The sequence below is a fragment of the Cyprinus carpio genome, chromosome B16 (genome assembly GCF_018340385.1).
Source record: "Cyprinus carpio isolate SPL01 chromosome B16, ASM1834038v1, whole genome shotgun sequence".
Taxonomy (NCBI): Eukaryota; Metazoa; Chordata; class Actinopteri; order Cypriniformes; family Cyprinidae; genus Cyprinus; species Cyprinus carpio.
In genome coordinates, this window is record NC_056612.1 from 3,794,494 (window position 1) to 3,820,730 (window position 26,237).

At 36.3% G+C, this 26,237-nt stretch overlaps 1 protein-coding gene across 1 annotated transcript in view; it reads right to left on the reverse strand.

The window, feature by feature from the left end:
- The window catches only part of LOC109080064 (glutamate receptor ionotropic, kainate 3-like), a 135,036-nt gene that overhangs the window by 14,097 nt on the left and 94,702 nt on the right, over positions 1-26,237 (reverse strand). Inside the window, exons 10-12 of the mRNA XM_042740360.1 lie at positions 19,711-19,914; positions 4,824-5,047; positions 1,531-1,649 (exon numbers count right to left, since the gene is read on the reverse strand). Of these exons, the coding sequence (XP_042596294.1) occupies positions 1,531-1,649; positions 4,824-5,047; positions 19,711-19,914 (547 nt within the window). The remainder of the gene's footprint in view (positions 1-1,530; positions 1,650-4,823; positions 5,048-19,710; positions 19,915-26,237) is intronic.

Here is a 26,237-nt window from a genome sequence, read left to right on the forward strand (position 1 = left end):
GTGAACAATAATCTATTTATAACTTCAACAAACAAACAAAATTACAATGTATGAATGAACCGTATGACACTTTTCTTTTTACGAATCAAAAGGTACTGGTCTGAATTAGTCTTTCCATGTCATTTTCCTAACCCCATATGCAATGAGATTACAGTGACAAACAATTTGTCTATCCACACCAGCCTCAACAAAATCAATCAAAAATCACAGCCAAACAGAGGAGCGCATGGGTAGGTTCTTTCCATCATAGCAATGAAATAGATTCATAGATATCAAAACCATTTTAAAATTGTTTACGTATACTGTGACTGATACAATCTGTGTTATTGAATACATTTGCTGGTTTATTACAGTTTTAACTTTTATGTTTCCTTTCATTTATTTTCAAGACCTGGGGTAAATGATCCATTATTGCTATAAGTCACGCAAACTGACATTAGACCCTTTCAACATTAAATAAAGCACATTTAGTATCTGAATTGTATGTTGTTGTTTCAGCTGCAACATTGCAGAATTACAAACAGTGTCTAAAACAGAATATTCTGTTTCTCATAACATATCGCCATCATGGCTGTTTAGTACAAAAACGTTGATAAATATGGAAAAGACAGATTTATCACTTCATCTGGTTAGCACACAGTGTAATGATTCACTTATGGCGCTTTTCCACTGCATGGTACAGCACGGAACGGCTCGGTACGGTTCACTTTTGGGGGGGTTTCCACTGGGTACAGTACCTGGTACCTGGTACTTTTTTTTTAGTACCACCTTGGGTTGAGGTTCCAAGTGAACCGTACCGTTACCAAAACGTGACGTGTAAACTCTGCTGATCACGGATTGGCTAGAGAGAATCGTCAATACCTGCGTCACTGAACTTGCGACACAAACACAAAAGAACCGCTTGATTTAAATCAGCACAGCCAGCGAAGGATCGAACACAACTGGTCCACTATGAGAAGTGGGTTTTGCCCGAAAACTGCTCTTTTCTGTCTCCTCCCCTGACAGTGATTCTACATTCAAAGTGAAGTCATTGGCATTTGAGCCTTTTAATTTCCTTATGATCTCCTTGTGTCACTCTGAAGCCGCGTGCTAGCTTTGGCGAATGAATAAAACACAGCATTGAGGCAAGAAATAAATAAAAACATATAGAGGGCGGGACATCTGGCCAAATGGAGATGAGATGAACCACAGAGACGCCCCACTGTGCATTTGCTACGATAGAGACAGTCTTCTGTCGACTTTCATCCCAACCTCAAACTCACAATCGTGAAGGTCTCGGATGTGTCAGGAAACAAACGCTGCTGTTATCCCTCTAACCTGCCAGTGTGTATGACAGATGTGTGACACCCCTCATCTCCGCCTCACTGACAAGCAAGATGACTACTTCCTCCTCCTGTCAGAAAAGTCTGAACTCAACATGGTTTTGACAGGGAAAGGGTGGAAGACAGGCACATCACGCTATTGTCAGGTTTTTTCGGCTTGTTTGCCATCTTTGGAAAGTGTGTTGAGTTTGCAGTAGAAGCACTGTACCTTGCTGCATGAGGGAGCCCACGCCAAACCAGAAGCTGTTGAGAAGGGTGAAGTTGTTTTCTACCACATCGGAGCCTGGGTTACACGGATGGGCGTCATACCACTCGTACGGGCTGAACCTGTAGCAGGAACCAGAGAGAGTTCCCAAACATGACCTCTGTATTTAAAGGTGAAGTGTTTTTCACTAACAACGACACCAAACAGAACTGCAAAAATAATAGTTTTTCGAATTTCCATAACAGGGACCATAATATCACAGAGGGCTCTTGTGACTTGTGCTGGAAGTACTCAGAACATCCCAACAACTATTGAGCGGCACCCTAGTAACTGCACAGCAATGTGCTAAGAATAGCTCAGAACACTTTAGCAACCATACACAACACCCAAACATTGTGCAAAAAAAACATTTAACGGTACATTTTCTGAAAATGTAGAAATACACCATTTTAAGAAAGAAGTACACTGTGGCATATTTTAACAAAAAAGTTATTACAGGGAAGAAGAAAAAAAAAAAAACTTTTATTCAATATTCAACTGAATATCATGTTTTAATGTCATGTTTATGGACACTTAATTAATTGTTTAATGCATGTTATGCTGTAAAATGTCATATTGTGAGATTTGCTAATACACACTCTATGTTACTAGTACAATGTGACTTCTGACTTCTAATTATGAACTGTCTGTATTAGAAAAGCATTTTACTTTAAGACAAAACTTTACCATCGTGCCAAAGGCATTTATAACCCTGGGGAAATATTACAGATTGGCCACTTCAGTGTATTTTGTTGAATTCAAGGCAAGTACTCACTAACTGTGACGGGAGTGCACGTCTTGGCTCTTTTCAACAGCTTGTTAAACTATAACGTAATTAGCTCTGGACACTCCCAGCAACTGCAGATGTCTGTAAAAAACACCTGTCCTTTAACATCTACAGCACAAGGAATATCTCAAAGCAGATGCTTCAAAAGATGAGAGACGCAGGTATCACCAAGGGACTTGTTAGCAGAGCACCGTAGCCGGAAACTCGTAGAAGACACATTGTAGGATTTGTCTATGTAAATGTTTTCACTCACTACTTGGAAGAAAAAAAAAAAAAAATATGCATATTAGATAATATATCCATGTGTATTACTCTTTCACTGTTTTTGTGTAAAAGTTGATGTGTGTAATTTTTTTCAAAGTTAAAATCTCATAATCTTATTATACATCAATACATGTGAGACATGTGCCTTTTTTCAGGCTGATGTTTGTTTAAACAGCCCAACCAACTCAACATAGCAACACTGACTCAACAAATGGAGTGAGCAATGGGGCAGGGCCATCTGTTTACTTAGCCAATGGCACACAGTATGAGTGTTTCGGAAACCTGTTTGACTTTTTGTTGTTGTTGTTGTTGTTGTTGTTGTTGCTGTTGTTGTTCTCATTTAGTCAGGTTATGCTTGGGTTATGACACAAAAAAAAAAAAAAAATCATGCATTTCACCTTTAAATAAAAGAAATAAGCAAGTAAAAAAAAAAAGAAAATAGTCCATCCTTCATCTTTCCATCTTATATGTGACCAGTAGTAATTATTCTAAAATTAATAAAAATAATAATAATAATAATTAGCTACTTATTACGTCTTCAACAGTGTGTACAACCTGGTTATTTACTCTCTCTTATTCAAGTGCAGAAACTCAAAAAAGTCAGCATTCTTGATAGTGATTGATTGTAATTAAAAATAAGCCTGTGCTTATTTGTTGGTCCCCAATCACTGAACTATATGAAGCTAAAATTTCTAAAATAACGTGTAAGAAAACAAACAAACAAATAAATTAATATGTATATAGACCTACTGCACCAAATGCACAAGCGTCCCATGTAGCCGGAGTGTATATACTGTATAGTATGTATTTTAGGACATCCTCAGAGCTCAGCCATTTGATGAAACTGCATCACACCTCTTTAGGTCTCAGGAAAAACAATGTTTGATGTCAGGTCTTGTGCAGTGAGGCACCAGATAAAATGACCTCTCTCAAATGGCACTATTCCAATTGCAAAATGCATTAAAAGTAAATAATAATAATAATAAAAAAAGTTTGTGTGCTACCTGTGCTACTTCAGAACAGTTTAAATTGCACTTAATACAATAATATATAAAATAAATAAAATAAAATAAATGTCTGAGGCTGTTTCACCTGATTCCTAACTGTATGAGATTTGACACCTGGAGTTGTTTTTCGTGAGAGCTGAAGCCTTTCAGGCTGAGTCATGATGCAGTTTCGTCAAATGGCTGAGGTCTGAGTATGTCCTAATATCCAGACCGTAAGTCTGACTTCTGTAAAGTCTCTAGTGCCTGTACTCTTCATTAATGGTCACTCTGAAAGCCCCTTCAGTGAGAGGTGCTACACACATTTCTGATTAAAGCACTCCTACAAACAATGACAATGCTGCTCAAAGGACCCTCATGCAGATTGTTAAAACCTGTTTGGAAAGCAAGCTTTAAATGACTGAATGGATGACAAATTGTGTGATATTTTAATGTTATTTCTTTTTTTTTCAGTGGCAGCGTTTATGACAACCCTTTCTCCTGCTTGACTATGTGTCACTATAAAGACACCAAAAGCGTACCATGTAAGCCCATGCAAACTTTTGGTGTTAATATAGCGGCAGTATCTGAGTGAGAATGGGTTGTGTATTATCTATATGTAATATACTGTGTAAAACATTTGTACAAGCTACATTTACAGTTGTATGAATCTGAATAACAAAATATTAAACCCAGAGCCATCTGCAAACAACTTGATACTACAGCTTTTATCCAAGTCTAAACTTTATTGTATTTTATTTTGTATTTATTTTTATTTTTTTATAAGCCTTTTTGGCAATGGTATTTAAAGGCATGGAGATGACCAATTAGACTTCAGGTCATTTGAAAATAGACTTATTTTTTATTTTAATTATGATGATGCTTTGAAGTTCTTAAGATGTTCTGAATATTTATTCTTTTATTTTATTTTTTCATGTACATTGTGCACCTAAAGTGCATGTGTACTATTCAGTTGCTACCGCACTCTGGGTGGTTGTTAAGAGGTATTTTTAATGGCCACAAAAATCCCACCAGCAAGTCTCTTTGATATTCTATTCCCTAGGTATGGCTTGGTCCCTTAGCCTTAGCAAACACCACTAATAACACATTACTGTTTGCCCTTTGATGCTTTACCAGGTGAATTCAAAGCAAATATCGGAAGGTACCATGAAGGTTAATAGTCCCAGGTGCACAGGCCACAGGAACAATTGGTTGTCGCTCACCTGGCGATGACGAAGAGTACACAGCTGACTCCCAGGTAGGCCAACAGGATGTAGACCCAGATATCAGGGGTCATGGGGTTCATAAAAGAGAAGAAGCCAGAGTTGGTGCCGTTGGGTCTGCGGTACAGGATACTGATGCCAGTGTTCAAGAAAGGTTTGGAGAAGTCGATAGCTTTCTCTCGCATAAAGGTGATTGTGAGAGGAGCCACAGCAAGGTCAGCTCTCTAGAGGACAGGAGACAAACATTAGGATCGAAGAAGTGTTCAGAAACATTGAACAGAGACAGTCCAGTCAATTATTATCATTATTCTTTGAAAATCAACATGAAACCACACTGGCAACCCATTGTACTTGCTTAATGCAACAGATTTTCAAGATATTTAACAATAGATATATGTTAAGAAGTTTCTGACTATAAATCAGAAATGAATTATTTTAAATTAATTGTATCATCAACCCATGCTTATTGAAAAGAATATGCCTGTGGTGAGATTTCTGCCAAACGACATTGCTCCCTTCATGAAATGTCCAGTCAGTGGCACTGAAAGTAAATTCAGTTTTATCTTAAATACATTAAATGAATAAATCTTGTAATGTTGTATTTGTTTGGTTGTTGTACAGCAGTAATTACATGATCAGTAAGTGGCTGCGATGGAGATTAAAGCTCTGTTGCATTTGAAAATAATAGATAATAGGACATTTTAAAAGAAAAGGGGGAAACAAGTATTAGGGTGAATCAATAAATTACTGTATAAATAATTTGCTACCATTGTGTGATTAACACGTAATCATGTAATCCATAAAAAAGTAACTGTAATTCACTTATGAGCATTTTAAAACATAATATAATCTATTAACCAACATTTTATTTATTTTTTTGTGATCTGCTCACGCAATCCAGATTACATGTAATCAGTTACTACCCAGCGCTGAGTGCCATCTACATTAAACCCTAGCCTAACCCTAATCGAGGTAACACTTTACAATAAGGTTAAAATTAGTTAGATACTTTAGTTAACATGAACTAAGAATGAACAATATTTCTACACCATGTTAATTCCAACATTTACTAATGAATTATTAAAATCAAAATCTGTGCTTGTTAACATTAGGTAATGCACTGTGAATTAACATGAACTAACAAAGAACGACTGCTTTTTGATTAACTAATATTGACAAATATTAATAAATATTATAATAAATGTTTTGTATATTGTTTGCTCATGTTAATTAATATATCAACTAACATTAACTAATGGAACCTTATTGTAAAGTGTTACCCCTAATCGATAGTGTTAAAAGCAAACGTGAGATATCAACCTATTTGTATGACATAAGTATTTGTTTTCTAATCTTATACTATGGTAAAAATGCTTCATATTAGGTCAATATATTTGGACCCTGGACCACAAAACCAGTAATAAGGGTATTTTTTTTTCTCCATTCGATCTTCTGAAAGCTGAATAAATAAGCTTTGCATTGATGTATGGTTTGTTAGGAAAGGACAATATTTGGCCGAGATACAACTATTTGGCAATCTGAAATCTGAGGGTGCAAAAAAATAAATTAAAAATACAAATAAAAATAAATAAATAAATATTGAGGAAATTTACAAAATAGCATAATGGAACATGATCTTTACTTTATACCCTAATTATTTTTGGCATAAAAGAAAAATTGATAATTTTGACCCATACAATGGATTGTTGGCTATTGCTACAAAAATACCTTTGCTACTTATGACCGGTTTTGTGCTCCAGGGTCACATATAGTGTTTTGCAAAGAACTTTGCAGTGAATCATATGTACATGTACAATTTTGAAGGTTTTTGTTTTTTAAAAGTGAAAGTCGTGACATTTGCCAAGTATGGTAACCCATACTCGGAATTGGTGCTCTACATTTAACCCAGCCAAGTGCACAAACACAGCAGTGAGAAGTGAACACACCATGAACACACACCCGGAGCAGTGGGCAGCTATATATCCAGAGCCTGGGGAGCAACTGGGGGTTCAGTGCCTTGCTCAAGGACACTTCAGCCATGGGTATTGAGGGTGGAAGAGAGCACTGTTCATTCACTCCCTCCCACCTACAACTCCTGCTAGCACCGAGATTTCAACCTGTGACCTTCGGGTTACAAGTCCAAATCTCTCAGACCACAGCTGCCCCAAAATTATTATTAAATAATAATAATTAAAAAAAAATATATATATATATATAAAATTCCAATGAGTCTATGTTGGCATACACATATACAAGTGTGTAGTCAGTTGTGAAAGACTACTTTTGTTCTGAAACACAACAAATAGAAACACAACTTTTTTTTTTTTTTTTTTGTACCCAATAATGTGAATTTTCAATAACATATGAAACACAGTAAGACACAGAATGTGTATTAAGAAAGTAAATAGAGACGATTTTAGTTTCATGCTGGCACTGTTGGAGTGCTTCAAAAGGCACAGCACACAATCACCGAATTAGCCAACTACTATAAAATGAACACGATGATTGTCTGAAAATCTCAATAACTTAAAATAACTTAAAATAGAAGAAGTCCATTGTTTGAAAATCTACTGTTCATTTTTAATAGAGGTATCTAGCCTCTGTACTGATTTTGGAGCAATTACAGGCTGAATAACCATTTGACAAAACAGATCAGTTGTTACACATTTATCATTACAACGTAATTGTTACCAGAAATTATATGTGAATGGTCTCTCCTGTGAGAAATATATATATGACAGCATACAAACCATCCTATCACATGCCGTAACACGGGCAAATTCACACCCCAGAGGCTCAAAGTCAGTATTGCCAAGGTGACTCAACTGTTGAAACAAGTGGCCTAGATTTCTTGCTGTCTGCTATTACATTCCCTCCCTCTCTTTGAATCGCAAGAGCAGGGAGGCGTTCACTTGCTGATATCTGGCTGCATATTTAGAAGGTCACCATTTACATCGCCTTACCCTGCTTCTTTCTCTCCAGGGTTGGACAGGAGGTTAATGAAACCAGCTGCTTGGTGCACGCTTCACTGCGTCCTTCCTCCTAACATGATGAAACTTGTGAAGGGGTTCAGACTCTGGTCTTACAAAATACTGCAATCCAACCATCATGGATAGAAGCATTTTCATCACAACGTGATGTCCTTTCTTCCTCATACAACAAGGCAGCTGTTAGATTTTCTTGGCTTTCTGTGACATTTCATTGCTGTGACCTGTCCTGGTGAATTGTATTGCCTGTCTTTGTATTGTTCTGTCTTTTCTTGCAGCCTGGGCTTTGGTCTCATTCTTTTGGACAGTGTTTATGAAAAGAGCCACAGTTCTGACTGACACACCTGAGTGCCTAAATAATATAATCCAGCATGTGGCTAACAAGGGGAAAAAAGAGAAAGAAAACTCCAGTGTTTTTACAGGTTGGGTACCTGAAATTTTATTAAATATTTAGATTAACAACACAGGTTTTTGTTTTTTGTTTTTTTTTTCTCGCTGCCTTCCACAATAACAATTCCAGACTATTGATGTCACCTGCAGGGCAAATAGATCCCTGATGAAAACACTAGCATGGCGTCCATCATGATGTGTTTTGTATGATGGTTCCTTAGCCAAGCTTCTTAGGTTACTGGTTTAACAGCAAAACTTAATTTTTTTGCCAAATTCACCAGATATATATATATATATTTTTTTGAGCATCATAATATATTCATCAAGCTGTTATGCCTCATACGGTATCATATAAAATATATATATATATATATATATATATATATATATTATATATATATATATATATATATATATATATATATATATATATACACACACACACACACACACACACACACACACACACACACACACACAGGTGCATCTCAATAAATTTGAATGTTGTGGAAAAGTAATTCAACTCAAATTGTGAAACTTGTGTATTAAATAAATATCAACTCAGCTAATCAACTCAAAACACCTGCAAAGGTTTGCTGAGCCTTCAAAATGGTCTCTCAGTTTGCTTCACTAGTCTACACAATCATGGGGAAGACTGCTGATCTGAGAGTTGTCCAGAAGACAATCATTGACACCCTTCACAAGGAGGGTAAGCCACAAACATTCATTGCCAAAGAAGCTGGCTGTTCACAGAGTGCTGTATCCAAGCATGTTAACAGACAGTTGAGTGGAAGGAAAAAGTGTGGAAGAAAAAGATGCACAACCAACTGAGAGAACTGCAGCCTTATGAGCATTGTCAAGCAAAATTGATTCAAGAATTTGAGTGAACTTCACAAGGAATGGACTGAGGCTGGGGTCAAGGCATCAGGAGCCACCACACACAAACGTGTCAAGGAATTTGGCTACAGTTGTTGAATTCCTCTTGTTAAGCCACTCCTGAACCACAGACAACGTCAGAGGTGTCTTACCTGGGCTAAGGAGAAGAAGAACTGGACTGTTGCCCAGTGGTCCAAAGTCCTCTTTTCAGATGAGAGCAAGTTTTGTATTTCATTTGGAAACCACGGTCCTAGAGCCTGGAGGAAGGGTGGAGAAGCTCATAGCCCAAGTTGCTTGAAGTCCAGTGTTAAGTTTCCACAGTCTGTGATGATTTGGGGTGCAATGTCATCTGCTGGTGTTGGTCCATTGTGTTTTTTGAAAACCAAAGTAACTGCACCCATTTACCAAGAAATTTTGGAGGACTTCATGCTTCCTTCATTTTCCAGCAGGATTTGGCACCTGCCCACACTGCCAAAAGCACCAAAAGTTGGTTAAATGACCATGGTGTTGTTGTGCTTGACTGGCCAGCAAACTCACCAGACCTGAACCCCAGAGAGAATCTATGGGGTATTGTCAAGAGGAAAATGAGAATCAAGAGACCAAAAAAATGCAGATGAGCTGAAGGCCACTGTCAAAGAAACCTGGGCTTCCATACCACCTCAGCAGTGCCACAAACTGATCACCTCCATGCCACGCCGAATTGAGGCAGCAATTAAAGCAAAAGGAGCCCCTACCAAGTATTGAGTACATGTACAGTATGTGAACATATATGAAGTATATATGAAGTATATCTTATGAAGTATTTTAATTTGTTGAGATGAATTGGTGGGTTTTTGTTAAATGTGAGCCAAAATCATCACAATTAAAAGAACCAAAGACTTAACTACTTCAGTCTGTGTGCACTGAATTTATTTAATACACGAGTTTCACAATTTGAGTTGAATTACTGAAATAAATGAACTTTTCCACAACATTCTAATTTATTGAGATGCATCTATCTATCTATATATATATATATATATTATTTTATTTCATTTTTTTAACATCACTTTTAATCAGATACCCAAACTGAGCAAAAATTTACAATTTAGTACAGTTGTTGATATTTATATGGCCAAAAATATGGTATGATGAATTCTAACCCCCCTGGGCTACATGGTTATGAAGCGCATACAAACACACAGCACTCGTGTCTAGAAGGGAACCCATATACTCGCATTTGTCCCGAACCAACTTAATTTTGGCCAACTAAAATCAGTATCTTATCAGTTAAATTGAACAGTTCTCTTTGCGTGCATCTCTCCTGCGTAATTTGTGGGTGGGACATGTCCCACAAACCCTCCACTTTTTGCAACATCTTGCGGTATGCACGGATGTACCTAAAAGAAAGAAGCATCTCCATTCAATAAGAAATGCATTGGTCTGTGTTAAATAACAGGCAATCTATTGCTGGAATGTGTTATGGCGAGTGCTCGTTGACGCTGTTATTATGGGATTAGATCTCTGCCGCAATTTTGCACGCGAAATATCATATTATGAGCGCGCAAAAGTGCTTTGCACGCGCACAAACGGAGTTTTGTGGAGAAAGTGTTTGTCTCGCAAAGAAGAAAGTATTTTGAGTGCACACGAATCAATTTTGCATTTAAATAAATTTTGGGATTTGTGCAGACTTTTGCGCATGCAGCGTTTCACTATCTTGCTCACCTGATGCCTGCCCTCAGTGCTATCTAAATGCCAATGGCTTGCTTGCTCAACACAACCCAGCATTACAATATGCCATAATTCCAGCCAATCAGAGACGAGGCTACTAAATGATGTTTCATTAACAAGGTTCGGGAGGAGCACGTCAGATACTTAGCCTAATTAGCACAGGTGGAGCTCACTTAAGATAATCAACACTAGGGTATAAATACAGCTGACTTACCCCTTTCCATTGACGGTTTACCAGCATCCCCACCCCACCCCATCTCCTCCACTTAGAGTTCATTTTACACTTATGTGGGGGGGTACTCTAGGTTCGGGCCATTCCCGAGCTCGGAGCCCTTCCCCGGACAGCACGCCAAATATGCATTTTATACTTCAGCTAATTATATGTAAGTGTGAACTCGTGAAATTCTGATTGAAAAATAATTATTATGCAAGATGATATTCTGATCATATTTTTTTTTTCCAAGCACATTTTACCAATTCCAAAAATCATCGATCTTAATAACTACTGTTAATCTTGTATTTAATCATTTATAATTGATATGTAATTATTCATGAACGCTGGACTTGAGAAAATGTCTCATACTCAGGTGTGCATAATTATTAAGCAGATTTTCTTTCACAGATAAATTGAGCCAAAAAAAGAGATTCAACTCAGACTGAAAGTCAAAAAATTATTAAATCCCCATTAAAAAATATTAAAAACTAATGCAATACTAGAAATTGCAAAGTTATATACCATTAAAATAGTTATATACCACATCCTCTTGTACCACTGTTTGAAGAATTTATCTTCCAGAATCTGACAGTAAGTTCTAGGAGTTCATTTTTAGTCCATCTCAAGATTTTATCGGCAGAAGATAACCTGCTTATCTGAATATAAGGTGTTTTTCACTTCCAGCCTTCATGAACAATTATATATTGGTTATAAGTGAATAAATACAGGATTAATAGTATTTATTGTGATTGGTGTTGTTTGGAATTGGTACAATGTGCTTGGAAAAAAAAATATATAGTCAGAATATCAACTTGCATAATAATTATGCACGCACTGTATTCTACCTCTTCCGCTGTCATCAGTAATGCAAGGAATGTTGTGACTGGTTGTCAAGGCAGACGATCAGAATTTAGCAGCCTTGTCTATGATTGGCTGGAATTATGGCATATTGCAACGCTGGGTTGTGTTGAGCAAGCCAGCCGGCGGCATTTAGAGAGCACTGAGGTTGGGCATTAAGGGAACAAGCTAGTGAAATGTTGCATGTGCAAAAGAGAAGGTCTGCATACATCCAAAAACTTATTTCAAACGCAAAATAGATTTTTGTGCGCTCTAGATACAGATCGCGCGCATGCAAAATGCACTTGTGTGTGCTCAAAATATGATCTTTCTCATGCAGAATTGTGGCAGAGATCTAACCCCATATGTTATCAGTTCTCTCGCTTCACACAGACGACCGAGTGCTTCATTCTGGTAAAAGCACAAAACAAAATGCTCTTGATATACAATCATTAATGAACATTTTTGGTTTGTATTGAAAAAAAAAAAAAAAAAGATACGAGGGTGGATTAGAACCAAGAACCACTAGACCATTAAAGCATCTCGGCACTAATTATATTGTATTATTAATATTTAAATGTATATTAATATAGTCACTTAGTCGCCACGGGACCGTTTGTGGTTATGCCATTGGACAATGGACATGTCAGTATTATCTGTGATAATCCTTTAAGGATTTTACCTTTGCTTGTCAAGTCCTAACAAGAACGGTTTAGCTCGGCAAAGTGCTCAGGACTATGAAATGTATTAAAAGGTCCTACATAGTCCAAGTCAAAGTTAGCACAGCGAGACAATGAGCCAGCACTGGTACATAACCTTCCGGCTTATCCACCGGAGCAAAGATTAATTACTATAACAGGAAGAAATGACGTGCTAAGGCAGCCATTAAAACTGGCATGGCTGGATGATTTATGAGATCATCAATTATAACTAAATCAAGTATAATAAGCCTGTTGCATCATTTAACGCCTTTACCACCGTGACCTTTAGCTTTGGAGTGGGATTTGTGGCCACTTTTGTAAAAAGGAAAAAAATAAACCCTGATGTCTTACTTGACACAGAAGCCCTTATGACTTTTATTAATATCCAGTTGAGTATTTAAGATGCTTTTTTTCATTAGCATTGTAGCTACTCTTCACCATAAAATAATAAGTAAATAAATAACGCTCTTGTCTTTATTTTGACATCATATATTCCACAAGTCTTCTGGAAACCATATCCTATCAAACTCCCAGTGATCCATAATTTCCCAGAAATCTGTCACTGTCAGTGCAGCAGTCATAACACTTTTTCAATTTATGTGCAACACAGAAAGGTGGAAAAGAAAACATATATTGTATATATCTTATATTATTTATCAGAAACTTATTGTTGACAACTGTTTTGCTGATTTTTATATAGCAATGCATTTTTGCAATGAAAAAAATTATAAATAAATCAGCAATCAAGTAAATAAAAACAATATCTAAACATCTTTAATACAACATGATACATTTATTTAAATACCTTATACAAGTTTTTATTTATTCATTCATTTATTTATTTATTTATTTATTTATTTATTTATTTATTTATTTATTTTATTATTATTATTATTTTATTTTATGAAAGTTTGTGAAGGAAATGTTCTTATAGGGAAATGCAAATTACTAACCCTAAGCATATGATTGCTTATTTAAAATCAGGTTAACTGAACCAAAAAAAAAATAAAAAAAAATGTTCAACTTCTTTGTAATAAAGTGAAAAGGAACAGAAAAAAACACGATAAAATAAAATAAAATAAAATAAAATAAAATAAAATAAAATAAAATAAAATAAAATTACAGAGAAGAAGACAGAGAAATGAATGAAAAAATGAGGAAAAATACTTTTTAGTGTCCCAGACCCGGGCCCTTTTGGCACTTCGCTCTGGGGCTCCTGACACAACTCTGTGTGCGATTTGGGCCCTCAGTAACTTCCAAAAAAGCCTTTTTCAATTTCATTAAATAGGCTTACTGTAGTGTGTTCGCGGACATGGCTCGGAAGGGTCCGATCGAGCAGAATTCAAAATCTTTGTCTCAAGGGAAGCCCCTTGATCGGGCAGAAAAGTTTGGTAACCCTAAGACCTCCTTTGTGGGTCAAAAGGTCAGAAAAGGGGTGAGCACATGTCTGTATTTTTCCCTGAATATTTTTGATGATTTTTTTTTAAAGGTGTTCCCAAATTAAATTAAGGTGAAACCGAAAATATAAATATATAATCTAATTTAAAATTATAATAGTATATAAATGATACTAAAATAGCACTGTTCAGTATACTCCAGATGTACTAAAATTAGAATTAAGAACAAATTCATATATGTACACACATGAATTAGGCAGAAATGTTTTGGTGAGAATTTCTCCTGTGCATATACAGTAAATCCGAATAATTCATGCAATTAATAGTAAATGAGACCCAGTGATTTTTGGTGGTGGGATGCCTATCACTGAAATATTGCTGTGTGAAAGTTGGGATTTTATTTTTATTTCTTTCACATCTTTCACATTTTATTGTACATCTGATTATTCTTTGTTTAAAGACAAATGACCTACAAAGATGAATGAAGACGTCTGACTTATTTTGATAAACCTACACGAGCACATGCCGTAAAATAGATGTACTAGGGCAAAGGCGTTTGGTAATTCAGTTATGAAACCATGATTTATGTGAACATGCGGGGTGACAGTTAAAATGTATCACCCTATGATTTAATGGCACTTTATCAGCCGAAAACAACCTCGTACTAATCCGCTGTTGCTTGTTGTCTTCTTTAAATCTACGAGCCCTCGATGGATGACCCTACACGTGCATGTCACGGGCAGCAATAACACACACTCATCGTGTAAAGAACAATACCGAAGTAATGAAAATTCTGTAAGAGCTAATAAAAAATACTGATGAAAATAAATTGAGCTGATAAATAACTTTGACAAGAGCCATTAATAACAGCCTCTCAGTTCCCCCTGCACTCGAGCAACCGAGTTCTTGTCTACAACTGAAAATACTCTGTGTTTCCTGCAGCTTACGTTGATGTACGAACGACGAGGCAATTGGAAAAGCCATTCTAAGTTCATGGAAATAACTTTGGAAATTTCATTCCATTAAAAAAAAATGTCCTTCTGCGCTCAAGTCTTAAATTGTTTTCATGAAAGGCTCAAGCTGCAACATTTGGTGAGAATTGGTTGAGAAATCACTGAGTCCATAAATCCGTCTTCAGAGATAAGGCTTTGAGTTTACTCACATGAAAACACTCTATCTAGCTCAGCCTCATGTGGCAGGCCGAGGTCAGGTCCCAGAGCTTGTTTCTTAGTTTGCTTTTCAGGTCTGCTGATTCCAGATCAGCTTATCTATATAGACAGCAGCAAGAAGGGCACTCAGCCGCAAAATGAGTGCTCCTAAAAATACACACTGCACCTTCGATACTGTGCAGGCCATCTGATAAGGCTCAAGTATACTACACACCCAAATCCGTCGCATTGAGCCCAAAGCTTAAAACATTTGACGAGAAACTAAAACTGGTTAAAATCTTCAGAGAGATATTTATAGAAAAGCAATGATTAAAAACACCAGGGGATCACAGGCTCAGAGCTGGAGTTTGGTTGTGAAAACCATTATAAGTGAGCTTGGTTATTATATTTGACATGTTCATAAACGACTGCTGAGTCCATTTGTATTCACCTTTTTAGTGTATAAATGACGACCTAGTGCAAAAATAAAATTGGTGGTCCTGGTATTACCTGTGATTGTGGAATGAGATAACAAACAGTTTACACCTGTATTTAGTGCTGTCCACTTGTAATTATATCAGCCCAAACTGATGACAGATTAACATCGGGTGTAAATTGAGACTGTATCCAGCAAACAATATGATGCTCTCATAGTGCAGTCTATATAAGAATTGCATTGTCTTGTTTCTCTCTTTTTCGATTAGACTATCCCTGAAGGAATTTCACTAAATTGTAAGTCAGTCCTCATTCTCTGTTTATTCTGGAAGACTGGCTACACTTTGCTTTATACGGCTAAAAAAACAAAAAAAAAGTCACATTAAGTAATGCATTAACCAACATTAACTTACAATGAGCAATACTTTTGTTATACTTTTTTTTTTATCTTTATTAATGTTAATTATTAAAAAAAAAACAGTAACACTATTTTAAGGCCCAAGTCTCACTTTTAACTTTTAAACACGCATATTACTAGCATATTGGCTGTTTATTAGTATTTAAAAGCACTTTAGGTCAGATAGAATGCCATTTCTAACCCAGTTCATTTGCTGGCTTCCAATGGCTGCAATACATTGTGTTTTCTGCCAATTGGCAACTCAGGGTATCAAAATACTTTTGGGTAAACTGGCAGTGAGTGGAGTCACAGAAACCAAAAAAAAAAAAAACAGAGATTCCGACATGGATCACACATTTCAAAGTAGAATACCTGCATGCCATCTTTGCATGTCTCCTAAATATCTGCTAATGGTATTTGTATGCTTTTGAGCAGTCAAAAAATGTCAACGGGCCTCAAGACTTCATGTCAAGTTACAGTGAAAAAAAAAAAAAAAAAATATATATATATATATATATATATATATATATATATATATATATATATGAATTTAAGAAATCACCACATACAGGTCCACTGGCTTCCAAAAAATGTGCTCAAATTAGAGAAAATGTACAAGGTAGAAGAAAAGAGAATATTTGTCTCGGATGAGACCTATGCTAATGCAGGTCACCATGTCCTTTTTAGGGCACTGTGATTTCTGGCATGTGGGAAACATTGAATTTATGAAGCAGACTGTCACAAAATTTAGTACATTTTGGGTTAATAAATCAAAAGTAGAGCTGTAAAATGGATCAAAATGTAATATGGACGAGTGTCTGTGAACATTAAAGGGTTAGTTCACCCCAAAAATGAAAATGATGTCATTAATTACTCACTCTCACGTCGTTCCAAACCCGCAAGACCTAAGTTAATCTTCGGAACACAAATTAAGATATTTTTGATGAAATCGGAGAGCTCTCTGACCCTCCCATAGACAACAACACAACTGTTCCCAGTCCCGAAAAAGTAGCTTGGACATCAGTAAAACAGTCCATGTGACATCAGTGGCTCAAATTCAATTTTGCAAAGCTACGAGAATACTTTTTGTGTGCAAAGAAAACAAAAATAACAATGTATTCAACAATTCTTCACTCAACATCAAATCAACGTAATCAGCATTGTTTACATTCAGGAGAAAACGCAAACATGCTGAACATAAACAACACTGATTACGCTGATGACGTTCTTGTGACCTGGGGTTTGGAATGACATGAGGGTGAGCAATTAATGACAGAATTTTAATTTTCAGGTGACCTATCCCTTTAAACCGCATGCCTGCTATTGAAATATGTAGTCTGCATGTTCTTTAAGTCTGTGTGTGAAGGAGCAGTGGAGTTTCGTCTACTACACAAACTGAAGCGTGCGTGACGCTCGTGGTGTACTATAAACGTGCTTCATTACATATACTTCATTACAACCCACACAACAAATTTTTACTTAAAACGTTGCAGATATTTAGAGCTGATTTTGTTGTTCTAATTGTACGATTATTGAAACAAGAAATGTGTTAATTGTTTGGGAAATGTGCCTTAGCAATTTAGGGGAAAAAAAAAAAAGTTTATTCAACCCTCATGCTCATTTTCTTTTCTTTCTTCTAAGCTGACTAACTAAACAATAGTGTACCACATGTTTACCAGACCTATCGCCTATGTTTGCTTAGTTTGCCTGACTCTGCTGAACTCTTTTAGAACTTGTGTGTGTGTGTGTGTGTGTGTGTGTGTGTGTGTGTGTGTGTGTGTGTGTGTGTGTGTGTGTGTGTGTGTGCGTGCAATTCTCTGCTGTGCGTTTTTTGATGAAAAATACTGAATGTCCATATTGTGTCTCTGCTCCGGTCTACACTCATTAGGCAACTCTGTCTGACCGTGTCAGTGTGTCGGCAGCTCTCCTCTCAAATTATGCGGGGGAGAAGAGACGTTAGTACTGTGAGGGAGTAAAAGGTTTGAAGCTACAGTCCTGAAAACACATGCCCATCTGCAACCCCATTTGGACTGAATAACTACCTCGTACATATGAATCTGGCTCAATAAGTTGTCAGTAAGATGTTGTGTACCCCAAATGCATAGAATAATTTGACATACAAAAAGTTTCATTAAGTTTAATAGTAAGGTGTTAAAGTTAATAGACTAAGGTATCCATTACCATTCAGAATTTTAGATCAATAAGATTTCCTTTTTTTATGTTTCTGAAAGAAGTTTCTTATGTAGCTACCATGGCTACAGTAGTATTGTGAAATTTTACAATTTAAAATAATATATTATATTTGAATATATTTTAAAATTCAGTTTACTCATATGATCATTCTAATATGATTTTGTGCAACAGTTGAAATTGGTTGTGCTGCTTAATATTTTAATATAATTATATTTAAATATAATTAAATTAAATCTTAGTGACTACTAACTTTTGAACAGTGCATGTCATAAGTATTTCAGTATACAAAAGATGAAATAATTACATTTTCATTATCAGTAGATTATATGGTGAAAAGCAGTATTAAATAAATAAATAAATAACGACATATAATAAAATAAATGTCTGCACGATACAATTAAAGTGCCAAAATTTACCAAGCAGTGCAACATTTAACCAGTCAGGTTTTTATCAGGCACAAAACGTTGCACTGTATGATAAATACATTTTTGAAATTTCACTGTAATTTCAATGTGCATACATTATAATCTTTCTTTGTTTATCATTTGACTTTTTTGTTTTTGTCCTGCACTTTTTTTTTTCTCACTAAACATGTAATACTGTGGTTTTATGTGTGTAGATACAGTATACCTAAATGAGGTTCAAAAACATTAAACATTTTACTTTCATGTTGAAACCCGCACCCCACTTCATTTGTTGGAGTTTAAGTCTAAATTAGCCTCAACCGTGCATAATTTGCACCATGCAGTATCTAAAATTTCAAGCTGTAAAGATCATTATTATATGCGGTATTACTTTTCATTACATTTGACAAGATAGTTATGTACTTATCATACTTTTTCACCTCCAGCCATTTACACACACGCACACATACTGTATATCCCATCTCCATTTTTGACTCTTCCAGCCATAATCCCTTTGTTCCCCTCAAGGTGACTGCAATCGGGCCGGATCTGGCCAAAGCACAAGGAAGATTAAGTGCCGCTGCAGTAAGTCACCTCTCCCAACCCTTCCAGCACCTCACCATTGACTCCCACTACATGATTTCCTCCACTAAATGCCACTTAAGCTATTACAGCTTTCCAGCCCCGGGCTTCTGGTGACCTCAGAGGGTGAGGACAGTTAAAGGGCGATGGGATGGGAAGCTAGCACAGCAGCACCCTTGCATCCTGTGACAGGGCTTACACTCCCAGCCTGACAGCACTGAGACGTGAGAGAATGGGCTGGGGGTACACTGAGGGGAATCAGCTTTCAGCATTGTCTAGTTCTGCTGACTCTGTAGAGGTGCTTAAACATGTATTCGCTGTGGCAGCACTTGCCGCCGTGTCTTCGTTGTGTCAATGCGATCCAGGTGTGTTCTGTCACCTTTGCAGCATGCGTTTTGTGAGAGGAAGCAGTATTGGAGCGAGCAACATGTTCAGCTAATTGCATTATTGTGTCATCTTGACATTTTGTTTAGACATCAGAAAACCAGGAGAAAGGCTTTATTAAAGTGAAAGGCATAATTAGAGATGCAGGTACTGGTAAATCTGACTCAGCAGAAACAGCATTAGTGGTGTTCGTTACTTAAGCGCTATGATGCTTTGCATTGTGACTACTTACGTGTTCCATGAGTTCCTTTATCATCCCATTCCACTGGCCTTTATCATCTTGAAACCCATACTTTCCATCCGGCACCAGGTGGATCTCGTAGGAAAAACCCAGAATGCTGGCCAACTCCTTAAGCAGGTCAATACAGAAGCCCTCAAAGCGGTCATTGCCGACGAGTGCCTTGTCAGACCTCTTAAGCATGACATATGGCTCCTCCTGTACAAATACAAAATATCCAATGAGAAGCATCTTCAAATGAGCTGAGGTTTCTTATGTGGTTTACTGCACACACACCTTGCAGAGTAGGAGAAATCCCAACTGACATCTGGCTGAGTTTCAAAGGCAAACAAATGTACTTTTTTTACATAACCCATGTAAAAATGTTTTTACAGTTTATGTTAAAATTGCACCAAACAATTTCTGTGTCACTAGTGGCACCAAATGAAATTGCAGATTGTTTGTTTGAATGGCCGGAGATAGCAATGTTGGCTAACCAAATGATTTGAATATCAGGCTGGACTGTCTCAAACTAGTTTGAAGCAGTTCTATTTGGCACCCCAAGTTGCATAGGATTTGCATGTTTCTGTATAGTAGTTTAACGATCCCATAAAATGGCATTAGATTTCGAAGAAATTTGTCTGCATTAGATGTCATGATTTTTTGGGCTACTTTTTTCAAACATCAATGAAAATACATTATGTATTCCCATGTCTCGACCATCCCACCTAGACATTATTTTACTCCAGTGGTCCATGACAATCTCTACAGGTCATTATTTTGTCTTGCCTCCTGCATTCCCTCACAATGAAGAAAGCTGTACTATACATGAAAGACCCCAAGATGTTCCTGGGATTGGCTCATGCAGGAAAGCTGGCATGAGGTACTCAAATGTTGGCCAGAGAGCAGGAGAGAGACAGAACAGCCACAACTCTAGAGACATTGTTCCTGAGGGGCTCTCAAAACTGAAGCACTGGCCTGTTGTGCTGAGCCACAGTGATAAGCCTATATTACCCTGGAATGCTGTACATAGAACATCCTCCATGACCCAGACATCCTTAACATGTACATCCAGAATCCACAATGTAAGGTTTGATGAAAAGAATTTTGGGAAAAGCAGTCACATTGGCCAAGCCAGCTGTAATCAACAACTGCTACACACACCTCTGGAACCATTCCCATCATCTGTGTCCATGGAAAACTTTGCTATATCCTGGTATAATCCCAGTTGAAGAGAGTTTGAGAGGTGTCTTCTTAGTGTAGTAACCAACCCAGGCTGAGAATACGTGCTTCTGGCGCTGTTTCTGAAACATGGGAAATATTACCCATGTTGCAGAAACTGCACCATAAACATGTATTTATTGCTTGTTTTGTGGACGTTTCAAAGTGAAAAATCCAGTGGCACTATCAGAGTGGCACTAAAACGCACGTTCAATACGTGACCGTGCATACATTTTTTTTTTTTTTTTTTTTTTTTTGTTGGTGTAGGCACATATTGAGGCGTTTGTGTTATGTTTCTCCAGGTACATATTGCACCTGTTTAGAATTCAAATGGCGCTAATGGAGGAATATCGCTAAAATGTTAATGCTCTATCATGTTGGAAAATAACAAACCCCCACACCAAACCCAACTCTAAACCTATCCAACAGTGTTAACAAAAGCGAAACGAGAGCTATTGAGCAAACCTCCTGTGTTAAGCCTGCATGCCAAACTGTGTGACATGGATCTAATAAACTTGGCTACGATGTGTGTGTAGACTGTACAGTGACACACCTATTGACCTATTGACTCAACACCTATTATAAAATAATAAAACGTCATCAGCATGTGCTAGTGGTTCACAAAAAGAGCATGATAAATCACAGTTTAGCAGCTATATTTTTATGTGATGAAAAAAAATGGTGCATTTACAGTGAAAGAGGAAGGGATAAGAGCTTGAGTTAAGCAGGTTTATATTTTAGTGCCTCGTTGCGTTGATTTCATGTCACATTTTTATTGGTTGGTCAGTAAACGTGGATCGTACCAGCAAACACACTGTGCATTGATCATGCCGAATCGTTGTCTGTCTTTGGTCGCAAGACCATGACAATGGCCATCTTTGAATCTCTCTCACTGTACGACACAGAAATCACAGAAATCGCCATGATTGGTTCAGAAATGTTGTTCTCACAATGCAGAGGTAACTACCTAGTCCTCTGACACCACATATTATTGAGATTCCCTGTAAGTGCACTGAAATGCATTTGACACAGGGCTGCTGAAAAAACCATCCGGAATATATCTTTTAAATTGCGAATTATTCCACCTAATCTAGGGATGAGTTCCCTTTACAACATCAAAATACTGTTATCATGGAACAATGAAAGTATCCCAGCTTGTAGCTGGCATGTGCTAGTTGCTGTACTTCAGTTTCCCATCTACAAACAGATGGTTTAGTGGAACAGTTTAATCAGATGATAAAACTCAAGTGAGTGGGTGCAACTGGTATTCTTCTGTGAAACTGTCTATGTACTTGGGCATCTAAGAATTCCCCAAGCCAACAAAGGGCTTTACATCTATTGAATAACTCTTTGGACACCTGTCTTAAGACCTCCAAGTAGGGATGTTAACCCTTTACCAGTATACCCCCATTTTTGGCATGGAGACAGAAATGACATCCCCAAAATAAAAAGGTTTCTGCTCATGAGTCTTTCTGACTAGATACATAATCAACATATGTTCACAAAGCTGACACTTCAAAGTTTACTGCTCAAGAATCAGAATTACTCATACTGTTATGATAATAAAGATATATAAGCTCAAACATAAAAACAAAAATAAAAATATTAAAAACATTTTTTTTAAATGTATAAAAAAAAATGTTGATGTAGGATATGATTTTAGAAACATAATGAAGCTAAAAACACAAGTCCACTAATGCTTCATTTGACAATTCATAATATAATCTGTAAAACTGAATTTTATGAAATATTTTCTAAGGTCATGTCATGTGTGTTTTTAGAGAAGGCTAATCAGATTGATTTATGGCCCCTGTGATCTCCTGTAAACTCTCCTGTGTGCTGTCTCCATATGTTTGGCTCCGCATACTTCCTCATTCATGATTCTATTGTTCTTACGAAACAAGCCTTTCACACATCGGCCAGGTATGAGACATTATCCGCATTATTCTTTTATCATTATTCTTTTGTTTTTATTCAGCCATTATTAGCCTTTGTTCTGGTATTTCAAGGTTTACACAGCCACATTGCTTCAATCACAGTATACATTTACCCAACTATTATCAAAAGTCTTACTTTAAAAATACAAAACATTTTCTTATGACCTTACCTTGAATTATTATGACAAAATGCATTATGAAGAAGAACCGCACCTGTTATGTAGCTGCATTAGCGCTAACAATAGCATCAAGCTACATAAGACAATTTATGAAATTATTAGTACACTTTTAGTCAAAACTCACTTTAAACCTACACTGAGTGTTTGTAATAACTTCCTTTTGCAATCTCGTGCGGAATTTGGGTGTTTACTGTTGTAAAAATATGCTATTTATAGACTTTTTTATCGCTGCACAAATTAGCATTACATATGTGCATAATAATTATTGTTATATAAATGCCCCAAATCTCAAGAAAATCACATAAAAACCATATACTATCATAATCGTGTATTTATTATCTGGATATTTCATGGGTACAGAGGTTTCTCTGTGTTGTTGTGGTCAGATATCAACGCGGAAGAGTAAAGGAAGCATGTGACACGATGACACGTTGTCTTGTTATGAGACACAAAAGATTGACAAGGCGAAGGACGAATCAGAGTTTGTCTGAGTCACAGCACCAACACGGAGGAGGGCACACACAGAGACAGCGCTGGGAGTGGCTAATTGTCATCAGATTGCGTAAATCAGTGGAAAATGAATATAAATTAAGACTCTGTCAGAAGAAATATGAAGTAAACATGAGAAATTATATCTATATATCTCCATGTACATGCATATTTGGTCTATAAACCCTTACTGACACTGTTCAGTGAATCTATTGGAACACAAATAAACTGCTGCTGACGTGACTGAATATGAATGCGTGGTGAATTTCTATTCAGAATTTGACATAATATGGATTTATTATTTTGCACTCCTGTCATAAATGACTAAATTACTGTTACTGCAACAATGTTTTATCAACAATATTTTATTAAGTGGTCAAATATCGAAACTAGAGTCTTTAATCTTTCGACTTATTGCACAGTTAGTCAAGAGTGTGATGTTTAACTTGCTGTGAAAGTGAAACAACAATAATCTGGGATAGCTGATGATCCTTGGCCACAAAGGGGTTAATTTCGGTTATTTCACCTAACCGACAATCGATGCTCGTTAAACGATTTGAAAATTGTTTTTGTGCTGTGTGAAAGGAAACCAAGATGGAAGAAAGCGGCATCCTATTTATCTTTAGGCCTGTTTTACAAAAGCACAAATATTTATTTATTTATTTATATATTGATTGATTGTTTGTTTGTGAATGTACACAATTAAAAGCAAACCTTTTTACAATTCCAATTATCTTTATTACTAAAAGGAGTAGTTGCTTCCACTATTAGAAGGGGAAAAAAAATCAAGTAATTGCACTGGCGCACATGCGCGCACATAGTTAAGCATTGCTACCTTGACAATGCAGACTGTTCATTATCATAATAAAATACAGTCAGTCAAACATATGAAAAAAACACACTGCTCAGTTTAATTATGTAGTAAAATCTGTGGCGTTAAGCGTTTCCACCGTACCCCCGTGATTTTATGCAAAACAATTATTTATTTATTTTTTAACGTGGATATTGGAACGCAAGAGAAGTACATAATAAATAATATTTTGCCATTCAAATACATCATGAATATGGAAACTTTTGATTGACTGTCGAATGAGAGACCCAGCATTGGTTTCAGTTTCGTTTTAGCCTAAATGAATTTGTTTTGGCTTGTCGTTTATAGCTTCTTATATTTTAAGTTCTTGTTCTTTTTTAAATAGGCTACCATTAAATTGAAAGGATTTGTTGTGGAGTGAGGGGAACTAAAATAGCCAAGCTATGTTTACAATATTTATTATAATGTTTGGAAACATTTCACATCGGCATTAGGTTAATTTCTGAATTAAATAATAAAATGCAACTTATATGCAATTTGTTTTTTTTTCTCTCTCTCCCTCTCTCTCTCAAAAAAAAAGAACATTTATATATATATATATATATATATATATATATATATATATATATATATATATATATATATATATATATATATATATATATATATGCTTAGCGCCTATTTTAACCATGCAGTAAACCTTTTAAAAATATTTTGATAAATTACTGAAAAAAATGAATAAATAAATATATATATATATATATATATATATATATATATATATATATATATATATATATATATAAAAAAATTTTAAACCGTTTAACATTGTATTAATTGGTCAAAATTATTATGGTTGGTTAACGGTTAACCGGTTAAAATGAGCATCCCTACATCCAAGGCATTGCCAAGGAGCAATGGGAGCAACAGGCATTACCCTTTATATTCAGACATAATGATCTATCAACACATGATAGATCCTGAGCATGCCCAACATGCCCTATCATCAAACTGATAATTTTGGGCTTTTTGATATTGTCCACACACACTTTCTGACCTACTGGATCTACAGTACCAACCAGGCTGGGAATAAATGTGGAACAAGAGGGAACCAGTAATATTCAAAAAAGAGACATTCACTTGAGTGAACACTTTTCTTATATTAGCAGCAAAATAAGTGCAGTACATAAAATGTGTGAGGTATTTAAAAGCAAGTGACAACAGAATGGCTTCTGTTTAATGTTGAGGGCTTATTGAGGAGGAAATTCATTGGATTAGTCCTTGAGAAATCAGATCCCTGTGACATTTTTCGTAATGGAGACAGATAAAGACGTTTTAATGAAGCATTATGTCAGCACCAGTAGTTATACAGTTATTTCAGGATTGCTCTATTTATTGCTTGCGGTGCTTCTGATCAAACTCCCTCAAGGTGACCTTCACTATCTGTGTGTTTCAAACATTCTGTGACATCCTTATAGCCCTGACAGCATTTTCCATTTTAGCCAGAAAATAGAAAATGACACAATTCTAGCTGGACGAAAAATCCAAAGTATTCAGCTGGCAGCTGAAATCAGGACTAGCATTCATGACATGCACGTTCATCCTTGAACTGAATTGGAGAATCAGTTTCATTGCAATTTTATGCCCTGTCCAGGCTTCTTAATAATAATAGATGCTTTAGAGTGTTGTGAACAATATTTCAAGTGGGACCTGTCAAGATCTGAGATTTGTGCACTCTGAAAAGACTGTAAATTAAACGATTTATTTGAGAGACCAGGATTAGTTGCCACACAGGAGGATTTTCACAAGAGCTATTTCAGCACTCTCAGTAACAGTATTTTACATTGTACTCATATTGAAAATACCTTCCTGTAATTACATCTATAATTTATGTAGTTACATCTG